The sequence below is a fragment of the Lissotriton helveticus genome, chromosome 4_1 (genome assembly GCF_964261635.1).
Source record: "Lissotriton helveticus chromosome 4_1, aLisHel1.1, whole genome shotgun sequence".
Taxonomy (NCBI): domain Eukaryota; kingdom Metazoa; phylum Chordata; class Amphibia; order Caudata; family Salamandridae; genus Lissotriton; species Lissotriton helveticus.
In genome coordinates, this window is record NC_136063.1 from 375,109,869 (window position 1) to 375,135,677 (window position 25,809).

Genomic DNA, 25,809 nt, shown 5'->3' on the forward strand with positions numbered 1-25,809 from the left:
AATTTGGTGTAATTCGGTCCAGCAGTTCGGGCTGTAGCTGCGGCTAAAGGTCCCTATGGAAAATTGCATGGGGAAAACACGTTTCGGGACCCCCCTTTTTTCTCGGCCCCCGCTACACGAATCACCCCAAGACTGAGCGGACCAGAGCTGGCTGTTAGTTTTTTAAATTTCGCGAAGATTTATCAACCGGCACCAAAGTTATTCAAAATCGAATGTTGCGGATTTCCTGTGGAAAATACGTCCTAACTAGAACTACCTACCGGTGACCGCCAGTAGGTAATATATACCTTCCATGTACTTATGTTTATGTATTTTCCTCTAATTCAGCATATACAATGCATTATCCGATTGCTCACCCTATACCACTTTCAATATATCCTCTACCTCAACTCTCTGACTCATCTCAAACCTCATTCTACTACTCTTTCCAATGCACTACCCTGTTTCTCACCCTTAATCCCCAAATTAACGCTTTCTAGACTCTCCCCTCCTTGCATCATTACATACCTCTTTTACTATTAAGATCCCACAAACAAGCCTTTTTAAACCCTTACCTCTGACGATTCCCCTCCACCTACCCTTTAATCATCCCAAAATCACCTGCTATGAACTCCACACAAAAAAAATATTAATAAAAATTCTAGACCTATCTCTCTACTATACCTTTTTAATGCAAATAACAGACTAACATGTCCACCACTGAATTTTTTTTCTCCATATTTTCCTATACTAACTCCCCTCCACCTCCCCTTTACCAATCCCAAACACCCGCTTACGGCTATAAACCCCCCCACAAAAAAAATTCGATACCCTTCCCTCTTTTATCCCTCCACTATTCCTATTCGATCCAAATAACAGACTAACATGTCCACTACTCAAATGAATTGCATATTTCCCTATACTAATATCCACTATTCCTGTTTGGGTCCGGAGTAGCGTGCTACTCACCGAAATGCCCTTCAACACCTCATAAGGGGTAACAAGCGCTAAACAAATGCAAACCTTTTCCCTCTTCTATCCCTCCACTATCCTTCTCACTTCAAATAACAGACTACCATATCCACCGCTAAAATTACTACATATTTCACTATACCAATTCACCACTAATCCTTTATGGGTTCCAGAGTATCGTGTCTCTTGCCGAAAATGTACTTAAACACCTCATCAGGGGTAGCAAGATCTATATAAATGCAAAGTTTTCCCTCTTCTATCCCTCCACTATCCTTCTCAACACAAATAACAGACTAGCATATCCACCGCTCAAATTACTTTCATATGTCACTACACTAGTTCACCACTAACACTTTATGGGTTCTGGAGTAGCATAGTACTCACCAAAAATGCGCTTCAACACTTCATCATGGGTAGCAAGCGCTATATAAATGCAAAATGTTCCCTCTTCTATCCCTCCGCTATCCCTCTCAATCCAAATAACTGACTAACATATCAAACACTCAAACTACTTTCATATTTCACTATACTAGCTCAACACTAATCCTTTATGAGTTCCGGAGTAGAATTCTACTCGCCAAAAAAGCGCTTCAACGCCTCGTCAGGGGTAGTAAGCGCTGTATAAATGCAATTACAATACAATATAATTCTGCTGTCTTCTAAAAGCGAACAGGGCAACAGTTCGTATTTAACAAAGGGTACTATCCTCCAAGATGGCTGACACGCTTTCAATGAGAAAGTAAGCAGGGTATGTAAATGTTGTGGGCTCCTATCCCATATACGTATCAGCCGGAAGAATTATGAAGTGTTTGAAGAAGTCGGCTGGAGACTTTTCCCTGTTGATTCTTTTCTACAATGGGGACTGCACAGCCATACTACTGGAGTTGCAAACTCTGCCACAGGAGCCTGTTTGCTCAATGAGTGCTTCTCGCTTTTTTCTGCCTCAGCATTGGTAGTGTCAAGGAGGAACTATAATGCATGACTTCGCATTTTAGTGAGGTGATGTGGACCTAGGGTGACCAGACGCCCAAGATTTCCCTAGACAGTCCTGGTTTTCCGAGTACTGTCCAGGTATCCAGATACTTTTCTAAATTTTGAAAAGTCCTGTTTTTTGGGACAAGTTCAGGTCAACCTGTAAAGAAGCGAAAGGTGTGCACTCGTTATGTAATTTGTCTGTTTCAAACTGCGCAGGAGGATATCGGCAGAATGTATGCTGCAGCAGAGAGGAGAAAGATTGGGGGGGGGGACAGTGAGGCTCAGGGCAAAAGTGTTGCCATAGCTAATGTTATGTAAGCATAGCTTGTATACGTGTCTATATTATATACAGAGCCCCCACACCCCCCCCCCCCCAAAAAAAAAACCGAGACAAGCCAGTCATAATTAAGGCTAAAGACTTTTTTCCTACTTTTATGTCTGACCTGTCCCGGTTTTTCTTCTCAATCTGGTCACCCTAGGCTGACCACAACACTAAAATGCATTATTCCAACACCTGATGCGTGGTATTTGGCATGACTGCATTGTCTGATTTGTGTATTTCTTTTTGATTATTTCACTGTTAACATCATTCTTTTCCAGTCCTCAGTCTCGCTCCTCACTACATTGCGTATTGTTTTCATTTGTATCATTTTCTTTTGTATTCCATCTTTAAAACGCACTTCTCAGAATCAAAATACACAAACGCGCAAGGCGGAAGTTAATTTGGTTCAGTTATTTACAGGACAGCTCAGCTGACTGGCACACACGAGAGGAGCTAAGAAACAGTTTTTCCAAGACACATCAGTAGGCAGGCGCATCATCGTACGCACGCGCACCTCAGCTAACGGGGCATGTAGATAAGGGGAACATCGAACGACGGAACCGCGGTAGAAAACCTGTCCGGTGGCAGCCCTACTCTAGCAGGCGCGTGCAACAGTCAAGGCACATTCTTCAGGCTTCAGCCTCTTAATGTTGCCGTCTCGTTTGTCACCCCTCTTCTTCCGGATCATCCGAGGGAAGTCAGCCCTTCTTCTATTTCCACTGACGACTCTAGTCCCCGCCTACCTAACAATATTGACACTTCCCGGCTGCCTTACTCACACGCCTTTGTCTCTCTTTCAGGCTTTAATAAAGTTTTCTCGTGTTGAACCTTTCTTTTCTGCCAAGATGGCGCAGTACGATCTCACCACGAAGATCGCACACTTCCTGGACCGGCACCTTGTTTTCCCGCTACTGGAGTTTCTCTCCGTTAAAGAGGTCAGAGAAGGATCCCGGAGAAGGGAGGGGAGGGATCTGGCAGTTCATTGACGGCCTCGTGCCCGCTGTACACGTGTTTGGTGGCGCGAAGCCCCTGCCTCGCCATCTGGCTGTCTCTGTACACGATGATGTTGCATGTAGTTGCAGGCAGCTCACCTATACAACAGGCACCCATGTGAGGCTCTTGTGTTCTCCACCTCATTCCATCAGCAACGCAGTCGCATCTTTAGAGATGCCTCGCATAGCCGAGTCATTTATATACCGTTCACTCCGTGCCCAATATATAATTTGGGTTAATGTTATAAAATCAGTTGTGTATATATAGTTGTGGGACAACTATTGGATTGAAAGGCCGCATATTAAAGGTTAGGTTCGTATGCAACTCAGGAAACTCGTAGGGATAGTTTTCTTCTCAAAAGTACGTTTTTTCCATTTATGTTTACGTCACTCTGATAGCTTTATTTCTGGGCTGCTCGTTTTTTTAACCAGATCGTTTTTATATTGTTTAATATTTTTTTTACATCACATATCCAAGCTTCAAATAACATTCTGTTTATAAAGTAGCTATTAATAGGCACATTCGTATCGTCGATTTTATATACTCCCCTGCCCCTTTTGCCCCAATATAAAGAAACAGCCATACTTATGTGGTCCACACAGGTCAGCCAAGGTCTGGCAAACAGAAAATGCTATTCTGAGTTGTCAGATAGATCTGTTGTTGCAGGTTTTTTTTTCGTAGGTATTAAGAACCTATAGTTATCGACTGCTTGTTTTTGAAGTGGTACGCGCAATATTTTGGATTTAATGATCCAGTTCACAAGTTCTCTTGGGCAATCAATGAGTAATATGTTACTGGTTTTCTTAAAAGTAAATTGGTTGGTCAGTTCGTGTTAATTGACAGAACAAAATCATTAAGAAGCCACTGTACAAATGAATAGGACAATTTGTCCTTAAAAGACAAAATCACAGTTGAACTAAATTGGGATTAAAGCTACGGTTCTCTAAAAATATCAGATCTATTAACTAGGCCACCTTGCTTTACTTGCTTGGGTAGGCTTTACATTGTTTTTGAATATATGGCGATGGTATAGAATTAGCAGACTGGGGTTCCTCTTACATCATGTTGGTTTATCTGTGATGGTAGAAGTGTTTTGGTTAGCCTTCAACTTTACCCTTTTTAGGTCTCATCCTTGGGGACATTTAGAAAGTTGACCTGGCAATGCATTCCGCCCATCTACTTACCATTGGCTTTGTGGGTTGTAACTCACGTATTCTGTCTTTCTATTTGCTGGCTTTATTTGCTTTAGGCTGTTCAGTTCGATTCTGTCCCTCCCATTGATCAAACTTTGTTTACTGTGTTCCATAAACTTTCTTTCTCTAAGCAGGCTTTTAAATCTTGTTTTTATCTTGTCACCTCTGCTGTGCATTCAAAGACTGAGGCCAAGTGTCAGGCTGTGGCTTCCTGGGAGCTTGGTGGTTATATTTCTTTCTCTGACTTCAAATTGAGAGGCTTTAACTGACAATCCTGCTGGCTAGTGGGTGCTGCTTGGGGAAGGCTGTACAGAATATATATGAATATATATATATATATATATATAATCTTTTAAATAAATCAACCGGCACAAAATTGTGGTCTGCTCTCGTCTTTGTCCTCGCAAGTCTGTGGATACTGTGGAAGTTGCGTTGGAGTTGGAAAGCGAGCCTTTCGGTGTGTGTGTATGTATATGTGTGTATATATATATATATATATATATATATATACATTTTTTTTTCCTTGCACCCAACAAAATGTATATGAACTGTGCAGATCAAATCAATACATTGGGTGAAGACATTTCCACACTGTTTGTGAGCTGTATAATTTTATCAGTAAAACTGTATGTGGGTGAAAATGTAATGTCATTTCAATTGAAGATGTGTTGTCTGTAATGGCAGTGCTCTAACATACCATGCATACTCCACGTTATCCCACTGTACTGTGCTCCAGGCCACTCCACACTGCTCTGCACCCCACCGCGTCACTGCACTATTCTCTGAACCACTCCACTCTATGCCTCTACTCTACACCAGTCCACTCTACACCACTCTACTATGCATCCCTGCGCTCTACACCACCCGCTTCACTCAATGCCACCCTGCTCTGCAACACTGCTCTCTATGCCAATCGTTTCTACTCTGTGCCAATGCACTCAACACCAATGCACTCCGTGACACTCTACTATACACCATTGCACTGTACAACAGTACATTCTGCAACATCGCACTCTCTGCCACTCTAATCTACTCTGCGCCACTGCTCTCTGACAGTCTGCTCAATACAACTGCACTCTATGCCACTTCACTGGACTCTGAAGCAATCTACTCTGCTACTCTAGTCTAGGCCACTCTTTTGTATGCTACTCCACGGAACTGTAGTCCACATCCCTATACTCTGTCACTTTGCTCAAAACTATACACCAAACTACTCTATGCCACTGCACTCCATGCCACTCTACGTCCCTGCACTCTACGTCCCTGCACTCTATGTCCCTTCCCTGCACGCTGCGCCACTCTTGTGCCCGCTGCGCCACTCTTGTGCCCGCTGCGCCACTCTTGTGCCCGCTGCGCCACTCTTGTGCCCGCTGCGCCACTCTTGTGCCCGCTGCGCCACTCTTGTGCCCGCTGCGCCACTCTAATCCACTTCATTACTCTGAAACTGTCTACTCTGTCGCTCTATTCTGCGCCATTTTTATTCTGCATCACTACTCTATGGCATTGCACGCTACATCGCTGCACTAAACGCCACTCTACCTGCGCCACTCTACCCCCCCAGCGCCACTCTGCGAAACTGCACACTGTGCCACTGCACTTGAGTTCTGCTCCAGTAAGTGCCACTCTGGACCACTCTACTCCCCTCTATGCCCTTGCACTCTACGTCCCTTCAATCTACTCCATACCGCTCGACTCTACCTCCCTGCAGTGTATGCTAATATATTCTACACCACCTTACTCAAAACCAGTGCTCTCTGCTTTGCTCTAAAACACTACTCCAATCTACGCAAAACACCCTCTATGCCCCTGACCTCTGCTGTACGCTGCTCCACGAAACTCTATGCCACTCTACTCGGCTCTGATACTGAGCTCCACTCAACTCTATGCCCTTCCACTCTACGACATTGTACTCCCTCCACAACACTCCACTTTACGACACTCCAGCCACCCTGGTGTACAAAATTGATAAAACATTGGCAAAGCCAAAATCTCTTGCCTAGGCAAGACCTATTGGCTTTGCCAATACTTGTTATAACATTGCAATCTTTTTACTTGGATTTTGTATCCATCAGTATGGACCTCAACCATAAGTAAGCGCATATTAGTTTCTTCTGCAAATGTTGTGGCAAAAGGGGGTTATGCGGGCGCTTCAGTAACTTATTTGCTATGGGGATTATTAATTCAGAAATATAATCACTTGAGGCGTTGTTACTTTCATTGAAGTCCCCAACAGCAATGGAGCCACCGCCTGACCAAGATAAAAGAAGTAAGCATACTAATGAGGATTTTGCAATACTATAGACCCAAGTTTTGTTTCAACCACTCCTTTAAAGGACTATAAATGGCTGCCTTTCACTAGGGACGATTGTTTACATGAGTCTTTGGCTCAGCTCTCTGATGATAGAAATAATGTTTTAAGTGATACCACACAGGACTCTTCCATAATTTGCCAAAACCTAACATATAATTGGGGGTAACAAAAGACACACAATTGATGGACGGAATGCAGAATAAATCAAAACATTCAGCCCCAGTCAAGAGATCTGGGTTAAATCCATCATTCTTTTGCTCTCCATGTCTCCCCAGTTTAGACCTGGCCATATGCAAATCAGTCTTGACCCTGTGCCTCATGGGAACAGTCCAGCCCAAACTACCAAGCCAGGTCCTCCTTGTACCGGACACAAGCATCCTAGGACCGGTTTCGGGGTTTCACCCCTATTCAGCCATGATAGCTTGATTCCAGTGGCACAGTGAGCCCAGGACCCATGGCTGGGCATACCTGGCACACCTAGGGCGAGAAAGCAAAAGACACACAATCTTTTGATTGGGGAGAATGTTTGCATTGTCAGCATTCTGTCCATCATGTGTTTGCTGTAACACTTTTCACCCTAAGTGGGATGGGTATGCCGAGACGTGGGTCCCTTGCTCACAGTGCCACTGGATTCAAGCTAGCCTGACTGAAGAAGGATGACATACCCTGAAACCGGTCCCAAGACCTGGCCAAGCAGTTCGGTCAGGACTGTTCCCAAGACTGATTTGCATATGGCTGGGTCCAAACTGGGGTGGCGTAGTGGGCAGAAGAACAATGGATTTAACCCAGATCTTTTGACTGGGGCACAGTGTTTACATTGTCCGCATTCCATCCATCATTTCTTTGCTGTAACACATATAATTGGGGGTAAGCGCCTTCTGAAACTGGTACAGCTTATAAAGTTATACTTTGTTAATTTTTTGTAAAGCGTGCAAATGCCATAAGGCGTCTTGGGGCAGCGGTGTACATCATGGGTCTTTCAGTAATGTAAAATTTGTTTTAAAAAAATCCTGATTTTTCTGTCCTTTCTAAACACAAGCAGAGTTGACTGGGATTTTAGCTGTAGCGGAAGGCTGTAACAGTAGTTTGGGTTGAAGAAGTATTTGCTAGTTAAATATTTGTAAACTTGTGTATATATAGGCCTGTTGGGGAATTCTGTACATACACAAAGGCCCTGGTCCCCTAATCCTGCTGTTCTCCTGCTCTTAAGACTAATAGACCAAGTGTTGCCCCCCCCCCTCCTTCTTTATGACAGGCCAATAACGCTATACACCTGTTCAGAAGCACATACTATTCATCTGGAAGTGGGGAGTATATCCCGGGCAAACAAAATGGGGCAGGACCAATGTTCCCTCTAATTATTTTCCTCTGTTTGCGGCAGAGTAAGGTCTCTGTGCGCTTCAGCCAAGGCTATGTGCGCTTAGAACTTGACCGCGTGTGTAGACCAGGGCTTTGAGTGGGATGAAAATACTCTGGGATCTTTCAAAGGGGCGTAACTGATGCAATTAAGGGTGTGGCTTAAAAGCAATTAACATAAAAATATATGCATCGCATAGTGTGCCACCCTACTGATATTTTGCTGCTTCTGTCATTTCATCCAGATATATAATACAAGTAACGTTACATCTACTAGAAGCCAAGACTATTGGCTTTGTCAATGGTTGTTTCATGCATCAAGTTGTATATAATGTTGAAAATACTTCTGCTCTTGTGGTTGGGGTTGTGGAATAATACTCGAGCTGTCGATTTAGGAGATGGGCTTTTAGTCTGGGGTCAGCCTAACATCATGTGATTCTGGGCAAATCAATTAATCTCCCATATATACAAAAAAAAATTAATAAATCATGTAAAGTGCTCCCAAATTTCGGATTGAGTTCGCACTATATACAGATTTGCTACATTTCTTTTCTAAATGCGGGGTAGAAACCATAACGGATGGAGAAAGAATGAGGAAAATGGAGGGAAAGAGAAAGGGAGGGCCGAGAAGAAGAATGAAATATAGGAAATATGAAAAGGAAGAAACTGCAACAAGGAGAGGTCAATAAAAGGATGGATACAAAGGTTTAAAAGGTTTGAGAGATGGAAGGGTAAAGTTATATTTGCATGGGTGGGTGCACGTAAGAATGGATTGAGGATGAATGTTTGGATAGATAGATGGATGGAAACCTGGATGGAAGAGTGAAAGGATGGGTGATTGATAGGTGGGTAAAATGATGGATGGCTGGATGGATGAATAGATGGATGAATGAAATGGTAAAGGAAGGATGGATTGATTAGATGGAAAGACAGACGGATGGGAGCATGAATAGACATATGAAATGGACGCAGGATGAAAGGCTTAAAGGGTGGAGAGATTAATAGATAGGAGGGATGAAAGGACCTCTTTTAGGGAGGACAGACCTTACTAGGTTCACTTTCCTGATGGAATTTGAGGTACCGGTCGAATTTGGGGGGGGGGTTTAGTTTGCTATTTGCCCACAATACGTCTTAGAACAACAGCTAAAGGCTCTCTATAGGCGAGACCTGGAAAGGCCTGGCTATGGATGTGGCCTAAGGGCTAAAGCTGCTGACTTTAGCACCAGGGAAACCGGTTCAAAGCCCAACCTTGGCTCACCATCCTGTGATTCTAGGCAACCTTGGCTCACCATCCTGTGATTCTAGGCAATCACTTAATCTCCCGGTGCCTAAAAAATAATGTGTAAGATCTGGTTCTCTTGGAAAGTGCTCTTATGCCCTGGGTCATGCCTGTGCAAAAGAAAACAGCAAAAAAATGAAAAATAGCATAAACCCCTAGATTCAAGTTAGAGCCAATCAGATAATAATAATTAGATACACTCCCTCTACAATTGTTTACTATGGGACTCATTAGCCAATTAATGCCACCTCTACAATACACTCTGAAACAACAACCTCTACTAAGGGTTAAATAAAGACAGTTACCTGCTGCTAGACTGCACGCTAGGGATGCTGTATTACACATGGATAAATGATCGTGATGATCTGGTAAAACACCGGTATCACAGAAGCTACATTAGAGATTTTGAAGTAATGCCATAGAAGGTGACACGGTGAGTGAGAATGTTCCTCTCCAGCCCACCCTCTAAGTGAGTCAAATATGCCTGCAATTTTCAAAAAAAATTCAGGCTCAAAACGTACCCACGACCCTACATGCAAAATAGTTAATCAGCAGGGAGTGCGCTGGGAGGAGGAATGTAACTTTAAACATTTTTTTTTTTAAAGTGCACTGTTAGCACATTGTATCCGATTTCTGTCCGAGAGAAGGGCCTGTGCGAAGCTGCAGCGGCCCCAGTGCCCATGTTTGGGCGGCCCGTGGCCAGTGCACGGAGGCAGGGTGTTGCACTTTTTTCCACCTCATGCTGCTTCTTTGGCATCCTGCTGTTGTGGAAATGAAGCACGTGTGAAAGCACGTGTGCTTCACACGTTGTGTTTTCAGACTTGCTTTATTTCTTTTCCAAATAAAGCACTGCTGGGTGCTGATTGTGGGCCATTGTGAAAATATTCCTGTTAATTACAGCCAATTTTACTCTGGTATAAAGTATGTACTTCCGTACATAGATTAAAATGCTGCTATAATTAAGGATTGTCTTAAGTAAAGTCTATATCAGCGTATTCCATGGTTTGTTTATATTCAACGTTTTTGCAACACTCTGGGTCATCCCGAGTATTTTGAGGCGCCTGAAACATTAGCTCTCATTAGCAGGGACTTTTTAAACTAGCATTTGCAATGCAATAGGTCTCGCATTTATGCAATTTTAAGCTATTGGCATTGTAAATGACAATACATTTTTATTTATGTTTTAAAAACTAAAACAAAACTAAAAAGCATTGCCATTTGTAATGTCAATAGCTCCAGCTTGCGTAAATGTGAGCCCTATTGCATTGCAAATGCTTGTTAATTGGTGTGTGCAATTTTTCATCAGTATGGCACTGGTGTTTGCACCGTTCTGCTGGTACAAAATGTCCTTTTCTCAATGATTGTTGTGCAAAAGTTATGAAGCTTACCCCATTAACCCCTTCAGCGCTGATGACAAAGCCAGCTCGTCATGGGCGTTACCTGCGCTACGCGCATGACGAGCTGGCTTTGTCATGTTACGCACGATTTTCAAATTTCAGCGCACAGCGGGAAAACCCGGTAGTGCGGTAGAGGTTAAGGGGAGAGGATGTGGGGGAGAGAAGCTGCTGACTTTGGAACTGCGGAACAAGGTTCCAGTCTTGGCGTCGGCTCCATCTGTGATTCTGGGCACATCCCTAAATCTCCCCCTGCCAAAAAAAATGTGCCCTTGTGTAATGTAACTGGTGCACATGTAAAGTGCTTCGAAGGCCTTCTCCGTTGGAGTCGGCAATTTTTCATCAGTATGGCACTGGTGTTTGCACAGTTCTGCTGGTACAAAATATCCTGTTCTCAATGATTGTTGGTGCAAAAGTTATGAAGCTTACCCCATTAAGGGGAGAGGATGTGGGGGAGAGAAGCTGCCGACTTTGGAACTGCGGAACAAGGTTCCAGTCTTGGCGTCGGCTCCATCTGTGATTCTGGGCACATCCCTAAATCTCCCCCTGCCCAAAAAAAATGTGCCCTTGTGTAATGTAACTGGTGCACATGTAAAGTGCTTTGAAGGCCTTCTCCGTTGCAGTCCGCACTGTGTAAAACTACCAAAAACAGTAATAGACCTCCCTGTCAGGCTTGTGGGATGTCCCAGCGGAGGAGCTTTAATGGTTGGGTATTAGATGTACTACAATGAGAGAAAGGCACTCCAAATCTAAATAACTATTGTGATTTAACATGATTGAATTGTCCGGGACAGCATTTTGGTTGCACAGGTATAGAGACTGATATTTTTGTATATTTTTTAATTTCAATAAAAACGTAAATAGAAAGATGTATCGAGAAACGTATTTGTGCCTGCACACGTAGAAATCGCTGCCTTTTCCAGCCCTGCCCAGGGTTTATAAGGCAGCAGCTAAGAGTAAACGGGTCTCTGCGAGGCATGCTTACATCCTGATCTTTTTTTCCCTTCGCCCTCCCGATGGTAAACAGGAGGTTATTGGGGGACAATGCATTATGTAAGGCAACTACACTTTGATCTCTCGGGCGGGGGTGTCATGCGAAGTATGATTTCACTTGAATGACCCGGGCATTTGTTAATTGACATAACAGCAGTCTTCCTCTTGCTCAAAGGCATGTGTTCTACGCAGCAGGTCTACGATGGCTCACACGAGCTTAACTCCTCTTTCGCATGACCTCTTTTAAAGACCAATTTATAAACATACGGTGCCCTCTACTGCTCAACTGACAGATCATTCCAATACTACCATGCAGGGGAAGCCATTTGGCTATCGATAAAAAACAAGCGCGGTCGTGGTTAATCGGTAACCTGATCCTCCTAGAATGCAGCATGCCACTGCTCGCTCCCGAGAGCCTTAGTCCGTGGGAGTTAACTTTTATAAGAAATGCGAGGCATGCTGCCGTCTTTGGCCATTTGCGTGCTGTCTTTCTTAGACAGCACGCAAAGGCCAATAGCGTGAAAAGGCACACGCACAAGCGTGTGGTCGGAGTTTGAAGTCCTCACTAGAAGCCTCGAAGAGCAGCGCATGCACGCTGGCTCAGGCGAGGCCTAAAAATGGCTCCACAAACTACCAGAGATCTTCTCTTTGGGAACCTAAATCACACGCCTATAGCCACAAGCATTGTCTTGTACCTTGCGTTATCTGTGGATATAATGCACCTAGGCCCAGAGTAGGTGAACAGGGTGATCTCTGTATGCTGTTTGCACACTCCATGTATGCTATGTTTGTACAGTTTTATTTCTCTGTATGTGCGCTGCGTGTATGTTCGTGCACAGTTACCTGTTGTACACTCACACAGAAACCACGTCTTTTGTGTTACGGGTGTAGATTCTAGTTCCCTGTTGCATTCTGGTACATGTAGTTTTCCCTCCAGTACCCCATTTTAAATACAAAAAAACAATTTGTCCAACAACTCCAAGGCGCTCGCATGGCTTTGGAACACACTTTTTCTTTAAATAATCAATCCAGGGCAACCAAAAAACATAATTAAAAAACATTGGTATTTACTACCACAGTAGCTCTAACTTTCACAAATGCGAGACCTATTGCATTGCAAATGCTTGTTGTTTAAGTAATTGACCTTTCCCCAATTGACTTAGAAGTGGACACGCTCATGCACACGTGCAATTCCTGGTTATAGCGTCCAGATATTGAACAGACCAATACAGGTAGACATTTTACACGCAGTTCGTAGCACTGAATGTTCACAATTACAACATCAGAATCTGGTTGGGGCTTTCATAAGGGTAATAGACACTACCCTACTACTAATCTACACATTTAACTGCAAGAGCTTGACATACGACTCACTTTGTCCCAGCCCTACTGAACTTTAAAATGAACAGGGACACACAATTTCCAGATTTCTCTTCAATCCCCTGCCCCAACCCTTCAGTTTCCACTGTGCTCCGAACATACTTTTCTGCCGCTTATTTGAGGCCTTGTGCGATGTGGCAGAAGTGCGTCATTAACCGCCACTTGTGATGAGATCGCACCCAGACTTGGTTTCCTCATACCCACAGCAGTGTCAGTGACAGTGCTCTCAGTGCATGGTCTCAGTTACAGAGCGGTCATCCTTGCTGAATGTTTGAAGGTTCTGCGGCCACTTGCAGTCATCGTTCCTTGCAAGTCTGTGCTTGAAACTTCCTGAAACGACGAAAAATGCATGGAACGTAGTCTGGGCATATGAGCGTGCAGAGAAGCGGGCACCGGGTCACCTCTATGGTACAGTGAGAGGTTATCACCCACGACCCTCCATTCTCTCTCCTGCTGGCGGCGTCGCCCAGACGATCTCGCACAAGAAACAGGCTACTCTCTGCGAGAACTGAGGTACAACCATAAATGCAGAGAAACCACAACTTTCTTCCTTTTTCTAAATCTACTCGAGCTGCACTGCACAATACGAGTGTGCAGGGAATCGTACTCGACAGAAAACCGCATGGGATGTCGAAGGCTTCTTTAACGCGCTTCAAGGACAAACTATTGGATTCTGCTCGTTGTCAGAGTGGCAAGAATGTAATCTGGGCCATCATCGGTTGGGCGAGGCCGCTGCATTCAATAAACAAGCATTGGCCGCACGTGAGGTGGGGAGGGGGTGAAATGGGAGTTGTGTGCACGCTCGGCCAATGCTTACAAAAACAGGCATTGTGCGCAGGCGCGGCGAGGTGGGGGATGCGGCCGAGAGCAGGCAGGGTTTCCCTTGCGGGAGCGTGCGACCAAATGGCGCTGCGCGCTCCCGCAAGGAAATCGCCAAAACATGCACACGCTGCATTGAAAGCAATGCAACACGTGCAAATTTTTGCCTGGAAACCTGCATCGATCTCAAGAGGTCTCTTTCCTATGCAGCGGATGCGACACCTAAGAAACTGAACTATGACTCATTTGGAAAATGTTAGACTTTAATTTGAAATCTGTAAACCCAATGTTTTGAAAACCAAATGATTTTAACTACTTTTGACATGCAACCTTATCTTAAAGCCGTTTTAAATGCAAGACACAGGTTTGTCCTGACTCGTCAAACATTAGGCACCTTCCACTGATTGGTCAGCTTTCCAAATATGAATGACCGGTCTACAAATTTAACTAAATGTCCCTGTAGTGACGCAGTGGCTCAGAATACTATGCACATGATATTTTTGTGCAAGTGTTTTAACCACCTGAGGAAGCACTACATTATACCAATTATAAGAGGAGCACACTTCAATGTCGACCTGCGTATTTATACCTACAATATCTGCCCACTTTGGAGATCTGCTGTAGTATGGTATCTTTTCTGTGGGCTGTTTTTTATGCTAGAAAGAAAATGTCTTTACTTCTCCCACAGTAATGAGATATAGTGTGCAATTTTATGCTGTTATGCTGTGTGCTGTTATCCGTGTTAAGTACATTTCAGCTATTGTATTTCTATGTTCCTACATTTGAAACGATCTAAGCATGTTTGCTAGGGCAAGGGGGGGGGGTGCATGGCGGACCCATTATGAGGTTTCTGTCCTCATTCTCCGCTCTAGTTTTGCTGAATCTCAGCCGACGAGGCTGTAGGAACTCTTATGTAAATGCAGGATAACAATCCACCTAGATGTGAATGTTTTTTTTTTTTATCTTCTATTTTTTTTAATTGTCTCACAACTGTCTTTTATCATAGTTATGTTGTGGTATTGCTAATTGATTCCAAATTTCTGTATTTTTTACTCGCCAGTAGGGCATATATTCTGAGTTGGTGCTATGAATTGCATCTTTTATGCTTTTTACATTTGTATAGTTATATAGTGCTTTTATAGATATCTAATTGCCACCGAATAAAGTTATATTGATGATGATAGTAGTTCTAATATTTGTTTTTTCTGGGAAATGTAGTTCTTGCTTGGCTGCTGTTTAAGACAAGAAAAGACTGCATAGTATAAACCTCCGGTCCTGTAATAAAATCTGCAAACTAGTTTTCATTCATGGGCATTCTGACCTCTACTTGCAATGACTGTTCTCCGTCACTAGGTGTAGCCCAAGATATAAAGTCTCCCCTTAGTTGAAACAAAATTGTGTGTGTGTGTGGTGAAACCTAGCAAATCTAGTGAAACTTGACTCTTGGTCTTTGGCTCTTCTCTTGCCTGTTGATGTTGCTCTTCTGGTTCATAGAGGGTTGTGGCCCTTTTGGGGCTTAAGGTAGCAATGCCACTTTCTGATGTGCTTCTCAGGTATAAGTGCCAGCATTTTGTATCTGTGTAGTCTCTTGAGCAGTGGGCGGGGGGTGTATTATGGCACACATGCAAACTGGTCGAGTCGTTTTTGGAAGAAGAGGTTAAGAAGCCCCCCATCAATCATTATGAGTGCTAGATTTATGGCGTGTTAGTCAGTAATAATGAAAGAGAAGGTTGAGCTCAGTGAAAAGTGGTTAAATGTAATGCTTGTCATACTTCCCAGAATTAATAGTAATATAAAAAATAAGCTTAAAAGCAGCTAAACAAAGGCATCAGTACATAATAAGGATTTGAGGATCCAGCAACTTTTGCATGATGTTTGCAGCTGCGAGTAGACACCCTAGAACTCTGACTCGATGATATTTTGGTGGAAATTACATCTGGCCAAGAATAAAGCTGGCCTTCCTATTGGAAACTACATTAGAAGGCCTGTAAAATCATAGCTTGTTTATTATAATCTAGAATGGTTACCTTCTGTTGTAATCTTTGTACATGTGTGAGAAAATGTTTATGTAGGTGCCCTATTCCTTAGCCCCTTACCTGGGGCATGATTTTGTAAAGTTTAGTGGATAAGCACAGTGAAGGGAAGAAAAGCAGTTAAGCTGAAGATGAAGCAGTTTGCGGGGAAAAGGACCAGCCACCTCACTCTAGTGGTTTTACGTCCATGTTTATTCTCTTGTTCCATTTTTCCATCTAGTTGATTAGTTGTGATTTTTATTTTTTATTCCAGAGTGAATGAAAGTGCCTAATTGCCACAGGCACAGCATACTAGATAAGCACGTTACCTAAAGAATTCAAACCATTAGATCAATGGGGTGTCACCCACAGAATCAAAGGACCTGGGTATAGTTAATATAGAAAAACAAGGTGGTCCTCGATATTGGTTCAAATACAAATGTATAATATCAATTGTAACTTATTTGTGCGATTAAATCCAAACACATCGATTTAAGCAAAAGAGATATATATTAGCTTAAATGTTGATTATAAACACATTAAATGCACTGCAAAACAGTACCCAACCAAAACAATTTGCATTCAACAAAAAAAGTAATTGTTAATCACACTTTAAATTCTTGTTATACCAAGATGTATCTATTTATTTACATCATCATGAAACACTTATCTATATACGGCGCACAGGACTGTCAGAGTACAGTCGAAAAAGAAGGGAAAGGGGGTGCTCTCGTGATTTTGAGAAGAAAGGAAAGAAAGGGACAGTTAATTATAATGTACAATAATACTATTTACAAAAAGACCCGCAGCCGAGGTCTCAAATACCCCTGGAGCAATAGGGTCGAAACGTCGACGGTTTACCTTAATTGGCCTGTACCTCCCTCCCCCGAATTTTTCCCCCCCCTTTTTTTTAATTAGACGTGGACAGGCTTATAACATAGCGGCTAGCTACCGCTTCTTTTTGTAAATAGTATTATTGTACATTATAATTAACGGTCCCTTTCTTTCCTTTCTTCTCAAAATCACGAGAGCACCCCCTTTCCCTTCTTTTTTGACTGTACTCTGACAGTCCTGTGCGCCGTATATAGATATAAGTGTTTCATGATGATGTAAATAAATAGATACATCTTGGTATAACAAGAATTTAAAGTGTGATTAACAATTACTTTTTTTGTTGAATGCAAATTGTTTTGGTTGGGTACTGTTTTGCAGTGCATTTAATGTGTTTATAATCAACATTTAAGCTAATATATATCTCTCTTTTGCTTAAATCGATGTGATTGGATTTAATCGCACAAATAAGTTACAATTGATATTTATACATTTGTATTTGAACCAATATCGAGGACCACCTTGTTTTTCTATATTAAAGAATTCAAACACCTGCCTATTGCTAATGAAGCTGAAGTTCTTCAAAGAGGAATGGAATTGTGTATTTTGAGATGGGGCTGCAAAGTCCCTTTTGAAGTTGTATTGGAAGCCTGACAAAAAATGCCTTATTGAAATGAATCCAAAATATAGAAGAGAAAGAACAAGGAGAGTAGTTCATGAGTGAGAGCCATTAAAATCTGAACCTTGACTAATTAGTCTGCAAATGGTTCAAGTGGTGTTGGTAGTATAGACAATACTCTTGGAAATTTTGGAGGTGACATTGGTGGAAACCTCCTTAATGGCTCTAAATGATAATCGTGTTAGTATATCTAAGTACATACTGGATAATTCCTTGAGATTCTTTAAGCAGCTTTGGGCTGGCCCACCCGTACCCCTGCTTGTAAGAGAGCTGAGTAAAATATCAGCTAGTCAGTGAAAAAGAAGTAGATTTAAATCCAAAATGCATTTAAAAGAATTTGCTACCAAACTGTCCAGAGGCAGTCGACGCTTAAAATATTTATGGGTTTCTGGTAAATTGAAAACATACTGTCCGCTTCTTAGCAAGCAACCCGGCTTTTGTTGTACTTCTGATTCTTGGAAATATTTGACCTTTATTTGCTCATTAGTTTCACCGCAGTGTTGAAACCTAGTAAACTTATTGATTAGGTGCAGCATGCCACTGGTGTTGGGTTGTGTCTGTGGTGTGATACTTGTGCTTTTTAAGATCTTTTCTCGCTAGCCAAGTCTTTTTGCTGCAGATGTCTTTAGTATCATTTTGTATCCATAGTTCTAACCGGCCTGTATGTTTATCTATTATGTTGAGAGAACTGATATGATGACGACATGTTTGGAAATTAAATCTGGAGTATGGATTTCTGTAAGGTGTTTTCTTCATATTGTTCAATTAGATCTGCTGGCCGGCACAGTAAAAGGCAGAAGACTGTTTATTTGAAATGTAGGAAAGTTCAGCCTGCCATCCTTTTTGTTTTTTCCTGCAAATCGGTAGGAGATTGTCTGTCTGTATATGAACGTTAAAGCTAACTTTATTGATCATTCTTGGAACAAGGACTTCCCGTTTAGCAGTTTTGTCTCTTTGTTTCTGTTCTGATAATGAGGCACTTTGATCAAGCATCTAAAGTCACTAAGAGTAGGCTACACGGTGTGTACTATTAATGTATTGCGTGTTATCTCTAGCACGGCCTAGACCTAGAGGGCAAGAGCACTTCACACTTATAGAATTCCTAGTTACAGGTTACAAAAGATTACTTTTTAAGAGAGCATATAAAGCGAAAATAGGACGATAGACTATCCAATGATAAAAGCAGGTTAAGTGTGTGCATCGAGGGCAGCATACTCTCACCAATATAGAAAACTATGTGAAAAGCCGTGGCATACAATCAATCATTCAATTTGTATAGCGCGCTACTCACCCGCTAGGGTCTCAAGGTGCTGGGGGGGGGAGGGGTCCGTTATTGCTCAAAAAGCCAGGTCTTGAGTTGCTTCCTGAAGGAGAGATGGTCCTGGGTCAGCCGTAGGTGGATGGGGAGGGAGTTCCATGTCTTGGCCGCCAGGTAGGAGAAGGATCTTCCTCCGGCGGTGGCTCTGCAAATGCGTGGTACGGTGGCGAGGGCGAGGCTGGTCGATCGCAGCTGGCGGGTGGGCGTGTAGAAAGTGAGGCGGTTGTTGAGGTACTTGGGGCCCAGGTCGTGGATCGCCTTGTGTGCGTGGGTGAGGAGTCTGAACGAAATTCTCTTGCTGACGGGGAGCCAGTGCAGGTCTCTCAGGTGGGTGGAGATGTGGTTGTGGCGGAGGATGTCCAGGACGAGTCGTGCGGAGGCGTTCTGTATGCGCTGGAGTCTTTTCTGTAGTTTGGCTGTGGTTCCCGCATAGAGGGTGTTCCCCGTAGTCCAGTCGGCTGGTGACGAGTGCCTGGGTGACCGTCTTCCTGGTTTCGGTGGGGATCCATCGAAAGATCTTTCGCAGCATGCGCTGGGTGTTGAAACAGGATGACGAGACGGCGTTGACTTGTTTGGTCATCGAGAGGGAGGAGTCCAGGATGAAGCCCAGGTTTCGTGCATGGGCCGTTGGCTTGGGGGTGGTGCCCAGGGCAGGGGGCCACCGGGAGTCGTCCCAGGCGGAGGGGGATGATCCCAGGATGAGGACTTCCGTCTTGTCTGAGTTCAGTTTCAGGCGGCTGTTCTTCATCCACTCGGCGACGTCTTTCATTCCTTCGTGTAGGCTGGCTCTGGCTTTGGCGGGGTCGTTGGTGAGGGAGAAGATCAGCTGGGTGTCGTCGGTGTAGGAAATGATGTTAAGGTTGTGTTGGCATGCGATGGCGGCGAGGGGGCTCATGTAGACGTTGAAGAGGGTGGGGCTGAGCGAGGATCCTTGAGGTACGCCGCAGATGACTTCGGTGGCTGCGGAACGGAACGGGGGGGAGGCGGACTCTGGGTTCTTCCGGCGAGGAACGAGATGATCCACTCCAGTGCCTTCTCTTGGATTCTGGTGTTGCTGAGGCGCTGTATTAGTGTGCGGTGGCAAACTGTGTCGAACGCTGCCGAGAGGTCCAGGAGGATGAGGGCAGCTGTTTCCCCGTTGTGGAGCAGGGATCTGATGTCATCGGTGGCTGCGATGAGGACGGTCTCGGTGCTGTGGTTTGCTCGGAAACTCGACTGTGAGGGGTCGAGGGATTCGTTCGTCTCGAGGAAGGCGGCGAATTGTTTGACGGTCTTCTCGATGACTTTGGCAGGAAAAGGGAGGAGCGAGATGGGGCGGAAGTTCTTAAGGTCGGTGGGGTCCGCTGTCTGTTTCTTCAGGAGGGCGCTGAGCTCTGCATGTTTCCAGCTCTCCGGGAAGGTGGCGGTGGTGAAGGAGATGTTGATGATGTCCCGGAGTTGGGGTGCGATGATGGAGTTGGCCTTGTTGAAGACGTGGTGGGGGCAGAGGTCGGTAGGGGATCCGGAGTGGATGGTGTTCATCGTGCGGGTGGTGGCTTCGGTGTTGACCGGGGTCCAGTTGCAGAGGGTGGTGGTGGGGGGCGTTGGTTCGGTGGTTGGGTGCGTGGTCTGTGCGTCGAAGCTGTTGTGTATGTCAGCGATCTTGCGGTGGAAGAATGAGGCGAGTGAGTCGCAGAGGTCTTGCGAGGGTGTGATGTCATTGTTTCCGGCGCTGGGGTTGGAGAGCTCTTTGACGATGCTGAAGAGTTCCTTGCTGTTGTGGGTGTTGTTGTCCAGTCGTTCTTTGAATGTTGTTCTTTTGGTGGTGCGGATCAGCTGGTGGTGTATGCGGGTGGCGTTCTTGAGGGCTGTCATGTTTTCTGTAGTCTGGTCGTGGCGCCAGGCTTTTTCGAGGGTGCAGCAGTTTTTCTTGGATGTTTTGAATTCGTTGGTGAACCACGAGGCTTTCTTGCTGCCTGGTCTGCTGGGTGGGTTCTTCAGAGGGGCGAGGTCGTCGGCGCAGTTGGTGAGCTACTGTGTGAAGTTGCGGGCTGCTTCGTTGGGGTCCGTTGCGCTGGCGGGAGGGTTCTGGCTGAGGGAGGTGGTGAGCTGGTCGGCGGTGATCTTGTTCCAGCTCCTTCGGGGAGCCTGTTGCGGGTGGTGGTGGGTCGTGGTTTTCCTGAAGTTGAAGTGGACGCAGCTGTGATCAGTCCAATGAAGTCCGGTGGAGTGGCTGAAGGAGATGTGCTTGCTGGAGGAGAAGACTGGGTCAAGCGTGTGGCCGGCGTAGTGGGTGGGGGTGTTCACCAGTTGCTTGAGTCCGAGGTTGTCCAGCAGGGTGGCAGTGTTGCAGTCCTTGTTGTTTTCCAGGTGGAAGTTGAGGTCCCCTAGGAGGATGTAGTCAGAGAAGGTGAGGGCGTGCGGGCTGAAGAAGTCTGCGATGGCTTTGCTGAATTGTGTGCGTGGTCCCGGGGGTCTGTAGTTGAGAGTGCCTCTGAGGGTGGTCTTGGGGTCGGTGTGTACCTGGAAGTGGAGGTGCTCGGTGAGGGTGTCGTCTGAGTTGGTCGTGATGCGGATGGTATTCCTGTGGACGATGGCGATGCCTCCTCCGGTCTAGTTGCCGCGATCCTTCCGGGTGATCTTGTTTCCGTCCGGGATGGCTATGGTGGTGTCGGGGGCTGAGGAGGTGTTCATACAGGTTTCCGTGAGGAAGCGGCTGTCTGGTGATGTTGTGTCGAGTAGGTTCCAGAGTTCGACGGCGTGTCTGTGGACGGAGCGGGTGTTGAGCAGGATGCACTTGAGGTGGTTGTTGCTGGTGCCTGGCCTTTCAGGTGCGGTGCAGGTCCAGAGGCAGGTGAAATTGCAGGCTTTGCAGGTGAAGGGTCCGTGGGTGCATTTCGGGGTGGCTTGGTAGCAGGCGGGGTTCCGGCCGGGTTTGAGTGCGTTGAGGGTGGCGGCGTCGTAGGTCCGTCGTGCGGGCTGGCATCGTTGGGGGCCAGGGGTCCTGGCGCTGGGCGCGGTCCACAGACGGGCTTGCCTTCGGTGCGCCCGCTGTGCGCGTCCGTTGCGCGTCCGCTGTGCAGCCTCCATAAGAGGGGGCGAGGGAGGGAGGGGTAGCAGGGAGGGCCAATGGGTAGTGGGGGGGGGGCGGGGCCGCGTGGGGTGCGAGCGGCGGGAACCACGGGAGGGGGGGCGGGTGCAGAGGAAGAATGAGGGGTCAGGGGCACAGAGGGAAAGAAACGGGGGTATAGGCGGAGACAGGGGCACAGAAGAGAGCGAGGGGCACGGAAGGCAGCAGGGGCACAGAACGGAAATCAGAAGGCAAAGAGACACAGACAGGGGGCACCGTAGAAGTGGAAACAGGAGGCAAAACCAGGAAGCAACCAGAGGGTTAGGCGGAGAGCGGAGGCGAAAAACCACAGAGAGCAGCCCTCAGAGAAGCGGTTAGCGCGTGGTAGATCAGTCTGCAGGGAGGCAGATGACACGGGCCAGCAGCAGCGGGAATCCGGGGGTCTGTGCAGTGGCAGAGGGAGCGACCTGCCTGGACTGAGGGTCAAGGGTCGCTGCATTGGACACTAGGCTGTGAGTTGGTATGAACACAAAAGGCCTAGTTTCTTTTCCTTTAACTTGCCATAAGAAGACAATGCCCTGTAATGCTGGAACACCAAACCCCTCTTAAGATGGCTAGTTTAGTTTCAGAGCTAAGTAGGGTTGGGAACTAGACTAAAAGCATTTGGAGTAATGCCGGCTCCTCTATAGATACCTCCACCCTCATCAGGACCCAGCATAATCCGATTAGGATTGGTGAGGTATGATAAATGGTCTTGTGCCAGTGGCCAGCCTAGCATTGTGTAATGTAATTTGGTGAGAGCTAGATACTTTGTCTTTTTTTTTTTTTTGGTATTGTGTGTAGTCCGTTTCCATAATACAGCCTATACAGTGCCTTATTGCCCCCACCCCCTCACCCTTGCTCTTACTGGAGCAGCTGAGTAGTCCCCCCCCCCCCCCCCTAAGGACTGAGGCTTAAAGACGTTGCCAGTAAAACTCCAAGGTGCAACAGGTGCCAAGTCCCCACTGCAGATTGTCTGGGATCCACCGTTGCTTCTCCCACTTCCACAAAGGCAGTGAGTCTCAGGTATTTTATATTGCTGTTGTATAGAGTTGCCAAATTGCAGGTCTACAGCAATATTAAAGTTGAACCCAGTAAGTAGAGTGATTTTTCACTTGTACTGATGCCCTGCCAAAGGGTGCTCTTTAACACAGTTACTCCACTTTTGGCAGCTTGGTGCTCCTTCTGCCATTTAGAATTTCTGGTAGCAGGTAGTCAAAAATATTGACAGTGTTGTTAGAGATGGTTTTGTACAGGCCATTAAAATTTACGCATTTGCCATTAATTTGTGTAAGAAAGCCTTTGATCCACCTTTTTGTTTTTCACTAGATATTGAGGAAATTTTGGATTTAAAATCCATTCCTACAACGGCTTATTGGTTGGCTTGCTAGAAGTTGGCTTGCCTATTTGTGGTTTTCTGTATCTTAAAACTTTTTTTGATCACTGACACTTTTTTTTATCCTGTTTATGGTCATGGTAGTTGCGTACTAAAATGTTAATTATTAAACATTTAAAAAAAAATTATTTATTTAGTTTGTCCTGGGGGCTGGTGGAGGGAAGCCTAATTTTGGGCACTTTGAAACGTCAGGCATATTCGAGTAAAGTGGTGGTGATTGTGTGGTAACAGTGTAGGGGCTACCAGGTTAGAGTAATGTGGTAAACATCACTAGCCAATAAAAAGCTATTTAGGCTGATTTTGTGCTCTGGAGCTTAAAGTGTGTATTTATTTGTAAGGCCATGTATGACATATTATCATAGACCAGGCAATGTACTAGTCTTCTATAGTGACTGTAGCTAGTGGATAACCTTGTGGCTTACTTCACCTGCTGTTGGACCCCAAAATTGTAGATCTGCTGAGCGATTAAGGAGAAAGACCCCCACACCACCTGTGCCTTATTGTGTCAGGCCAGTCAAGGTGTTGCCTCAACATTTAGGCTTATTAATTTGTAATACACTAATGTATGTGTTGTCTGCAACTTTGCTTTGATCACTGTGGCAAACCTCGGATATAGATGGGGATCACCCACATACAGTTGTTAATTAATGTAGTTTCCATGAATGAAAGGGAGTGATATCACAAGGCTTTACAAAGGATTTGCAAGAGAGCAGCCTCTGTTGGTTCACCAGAAGTGATGTAGACATAACTGACAAGGAAAATGTCCATTCTGAATAGTGTAGTCAGTACTACTTCAAAGCACGGGGCCAAGTAAGTACGTTCCAAAACCTGACCTATTCTAGTGATTCGGATCATTTTTTCAGTTAGTGCTGTTCCCTACAAGGTGTGTCTATAATGTCCCTTGCTAACCCATTTTTAGGTCAATAGGGATTCATAAGTCCAAGGCATATAAGCACTCCACCACTCTGAGCAGTCCGGTTCTGTGAAGTAAACTTTACAGCATATGATAGCCGTGTATAAATATTTGTATGTTTTTGTATAAATATTTGTATGTTTGTGTATGTACTTTATGTATATAACCATGGTTTAATTTTTGTTCAATATTTCTGTTGAACATCTTTCAAGGACTGGATTGTCTGGTAATTGTGGTTACGTTTGTGAAACTACAGATGCATTTAGAAAAAAATGTGTAGCAACATGCTATTTAAACTTCCGTGTGCATTAAAAGAATGTGTTAATTTATGGTGATTGAGGGTGATGCTGTGTTTAATATTGGATTAAGGATCCCTACCCACACTTGCCTTCTTTGGGTCCATCGAAACCTTTAGAGACCAAGCTGGGACCTCTGTGTCCTTCCCAATGTGTATAGATAAGGCTTTTCCCAAGCGTGTCCAGACTTCGGGATCCCCAATTAATTTTTTTTCTGAAGTTGTAGAACAGGTTTCAGAGCCTTAGGTTCGTACACATCTGCAAGGGTCATAATCCCAATCTGGTTCCATTTATGAAAAACAAGCAGACTTTCTTGTTATACTAGGCTGTTACTAATCCCTAGTGGAGTATAACCACTAAGGAGGTTTTCCCACCCCACCTGTTTTATAGGGACACAGCACATTAAAATTACCACAGCATGCAGTAGCTCTGGGTAATGAGAGCTTTCTAACACATGTCTGTCTGTTCTAAGAGATGGCTTCTGTAAGGATGAGAAGGCCCACTCATTCACCCCCTTCAACCGTGAAGCCCAGTTATATTTACACTTCTCCAGGAGCACAATGCCTCCATCTTCCACTCCTCAACAGCATGGTTGAGGCTATCTTAAGTGCTCCTCTGTCCCACAATGAGGGTTAGAGCGCCTTATATAGTCTCTCAAACAGGTCCTCTGGCTCTCGGGTAAACTTATTTTGGAGGACATAAATTAGTGAAGGCAGCGCTGTAACTTTGTGCAGGGTTGCCCTTCCCAGTAATGACCAGGGCAGTGCTGCAGATCACCGCTAAACTTAGTCACCACTTGAACTAGATTATGGCCAAGGGATACCTTCTATTCGTGACATTTATCCTCAAGTACCTGAATTCCTCCTCATAAAGTTATGACTGAGGGCCACAATTCAGATCTCTGCTTCTAGCTGGACAGCGGAAAGAGCACAGACGGACAGACTAGTCCCAGATAATACAGTTTGTAGATTACAAATCATACTTGTCAAATATTTCAAGAACTCTGTCATAAGATGACACTGGATCTACAATTGGAGGATATCATGCGTATAGTGGGCTTTAATTTCTTTCGGAATTACGAATCCCAGCAGAGCATCCATGCATTTCCTGCAAGCTAAAGTCGCTAGTAACAAATCTAATTCCAGAGAGAAACTTTCTTCTGCTCCTCTCCAGCGAGATCTACCTAGCTGAAAAGCTGACCATTTCAGGAGGCCAGCGCCTGCTATGGAGCAATAACAGTCTCCATTCTGGAAATACCTCCCTGCAAAAGAAAAAATCCTCAAACAATCCTTCACTGAATGCGCCCCAGT

The 25,809-nt window shown here is 44.9% G+C and overlaps 1 protein-coding gene across 1 annotated transcript in view; it reads left to right on the forward strand.

Moving 5' to 3' along the window:
• The first annotated feature begins 2,978 nt into the window (after positions 1 to 2,978).
• Positions 2,979 to 25,809, forward strand: part of EIF3E (eukaryotic translation initiation factor 3 subunit E) — a 284,737-nt gene continuing 261,906 nt past the window's right edge. Inside the window, exon 1 of the mRNA XM_078686880.1 lies at positions 2,979 to 3,183. Coding sequence (XP_078543006.1) covers positions 3,094 to 3,183 — 90 coding nt within the window. The 5' untranslated portion in view covers positions 2,979 to 3,093. The remainder of the gene's footprint in view (positions 3,184 to 25,809) is intronic.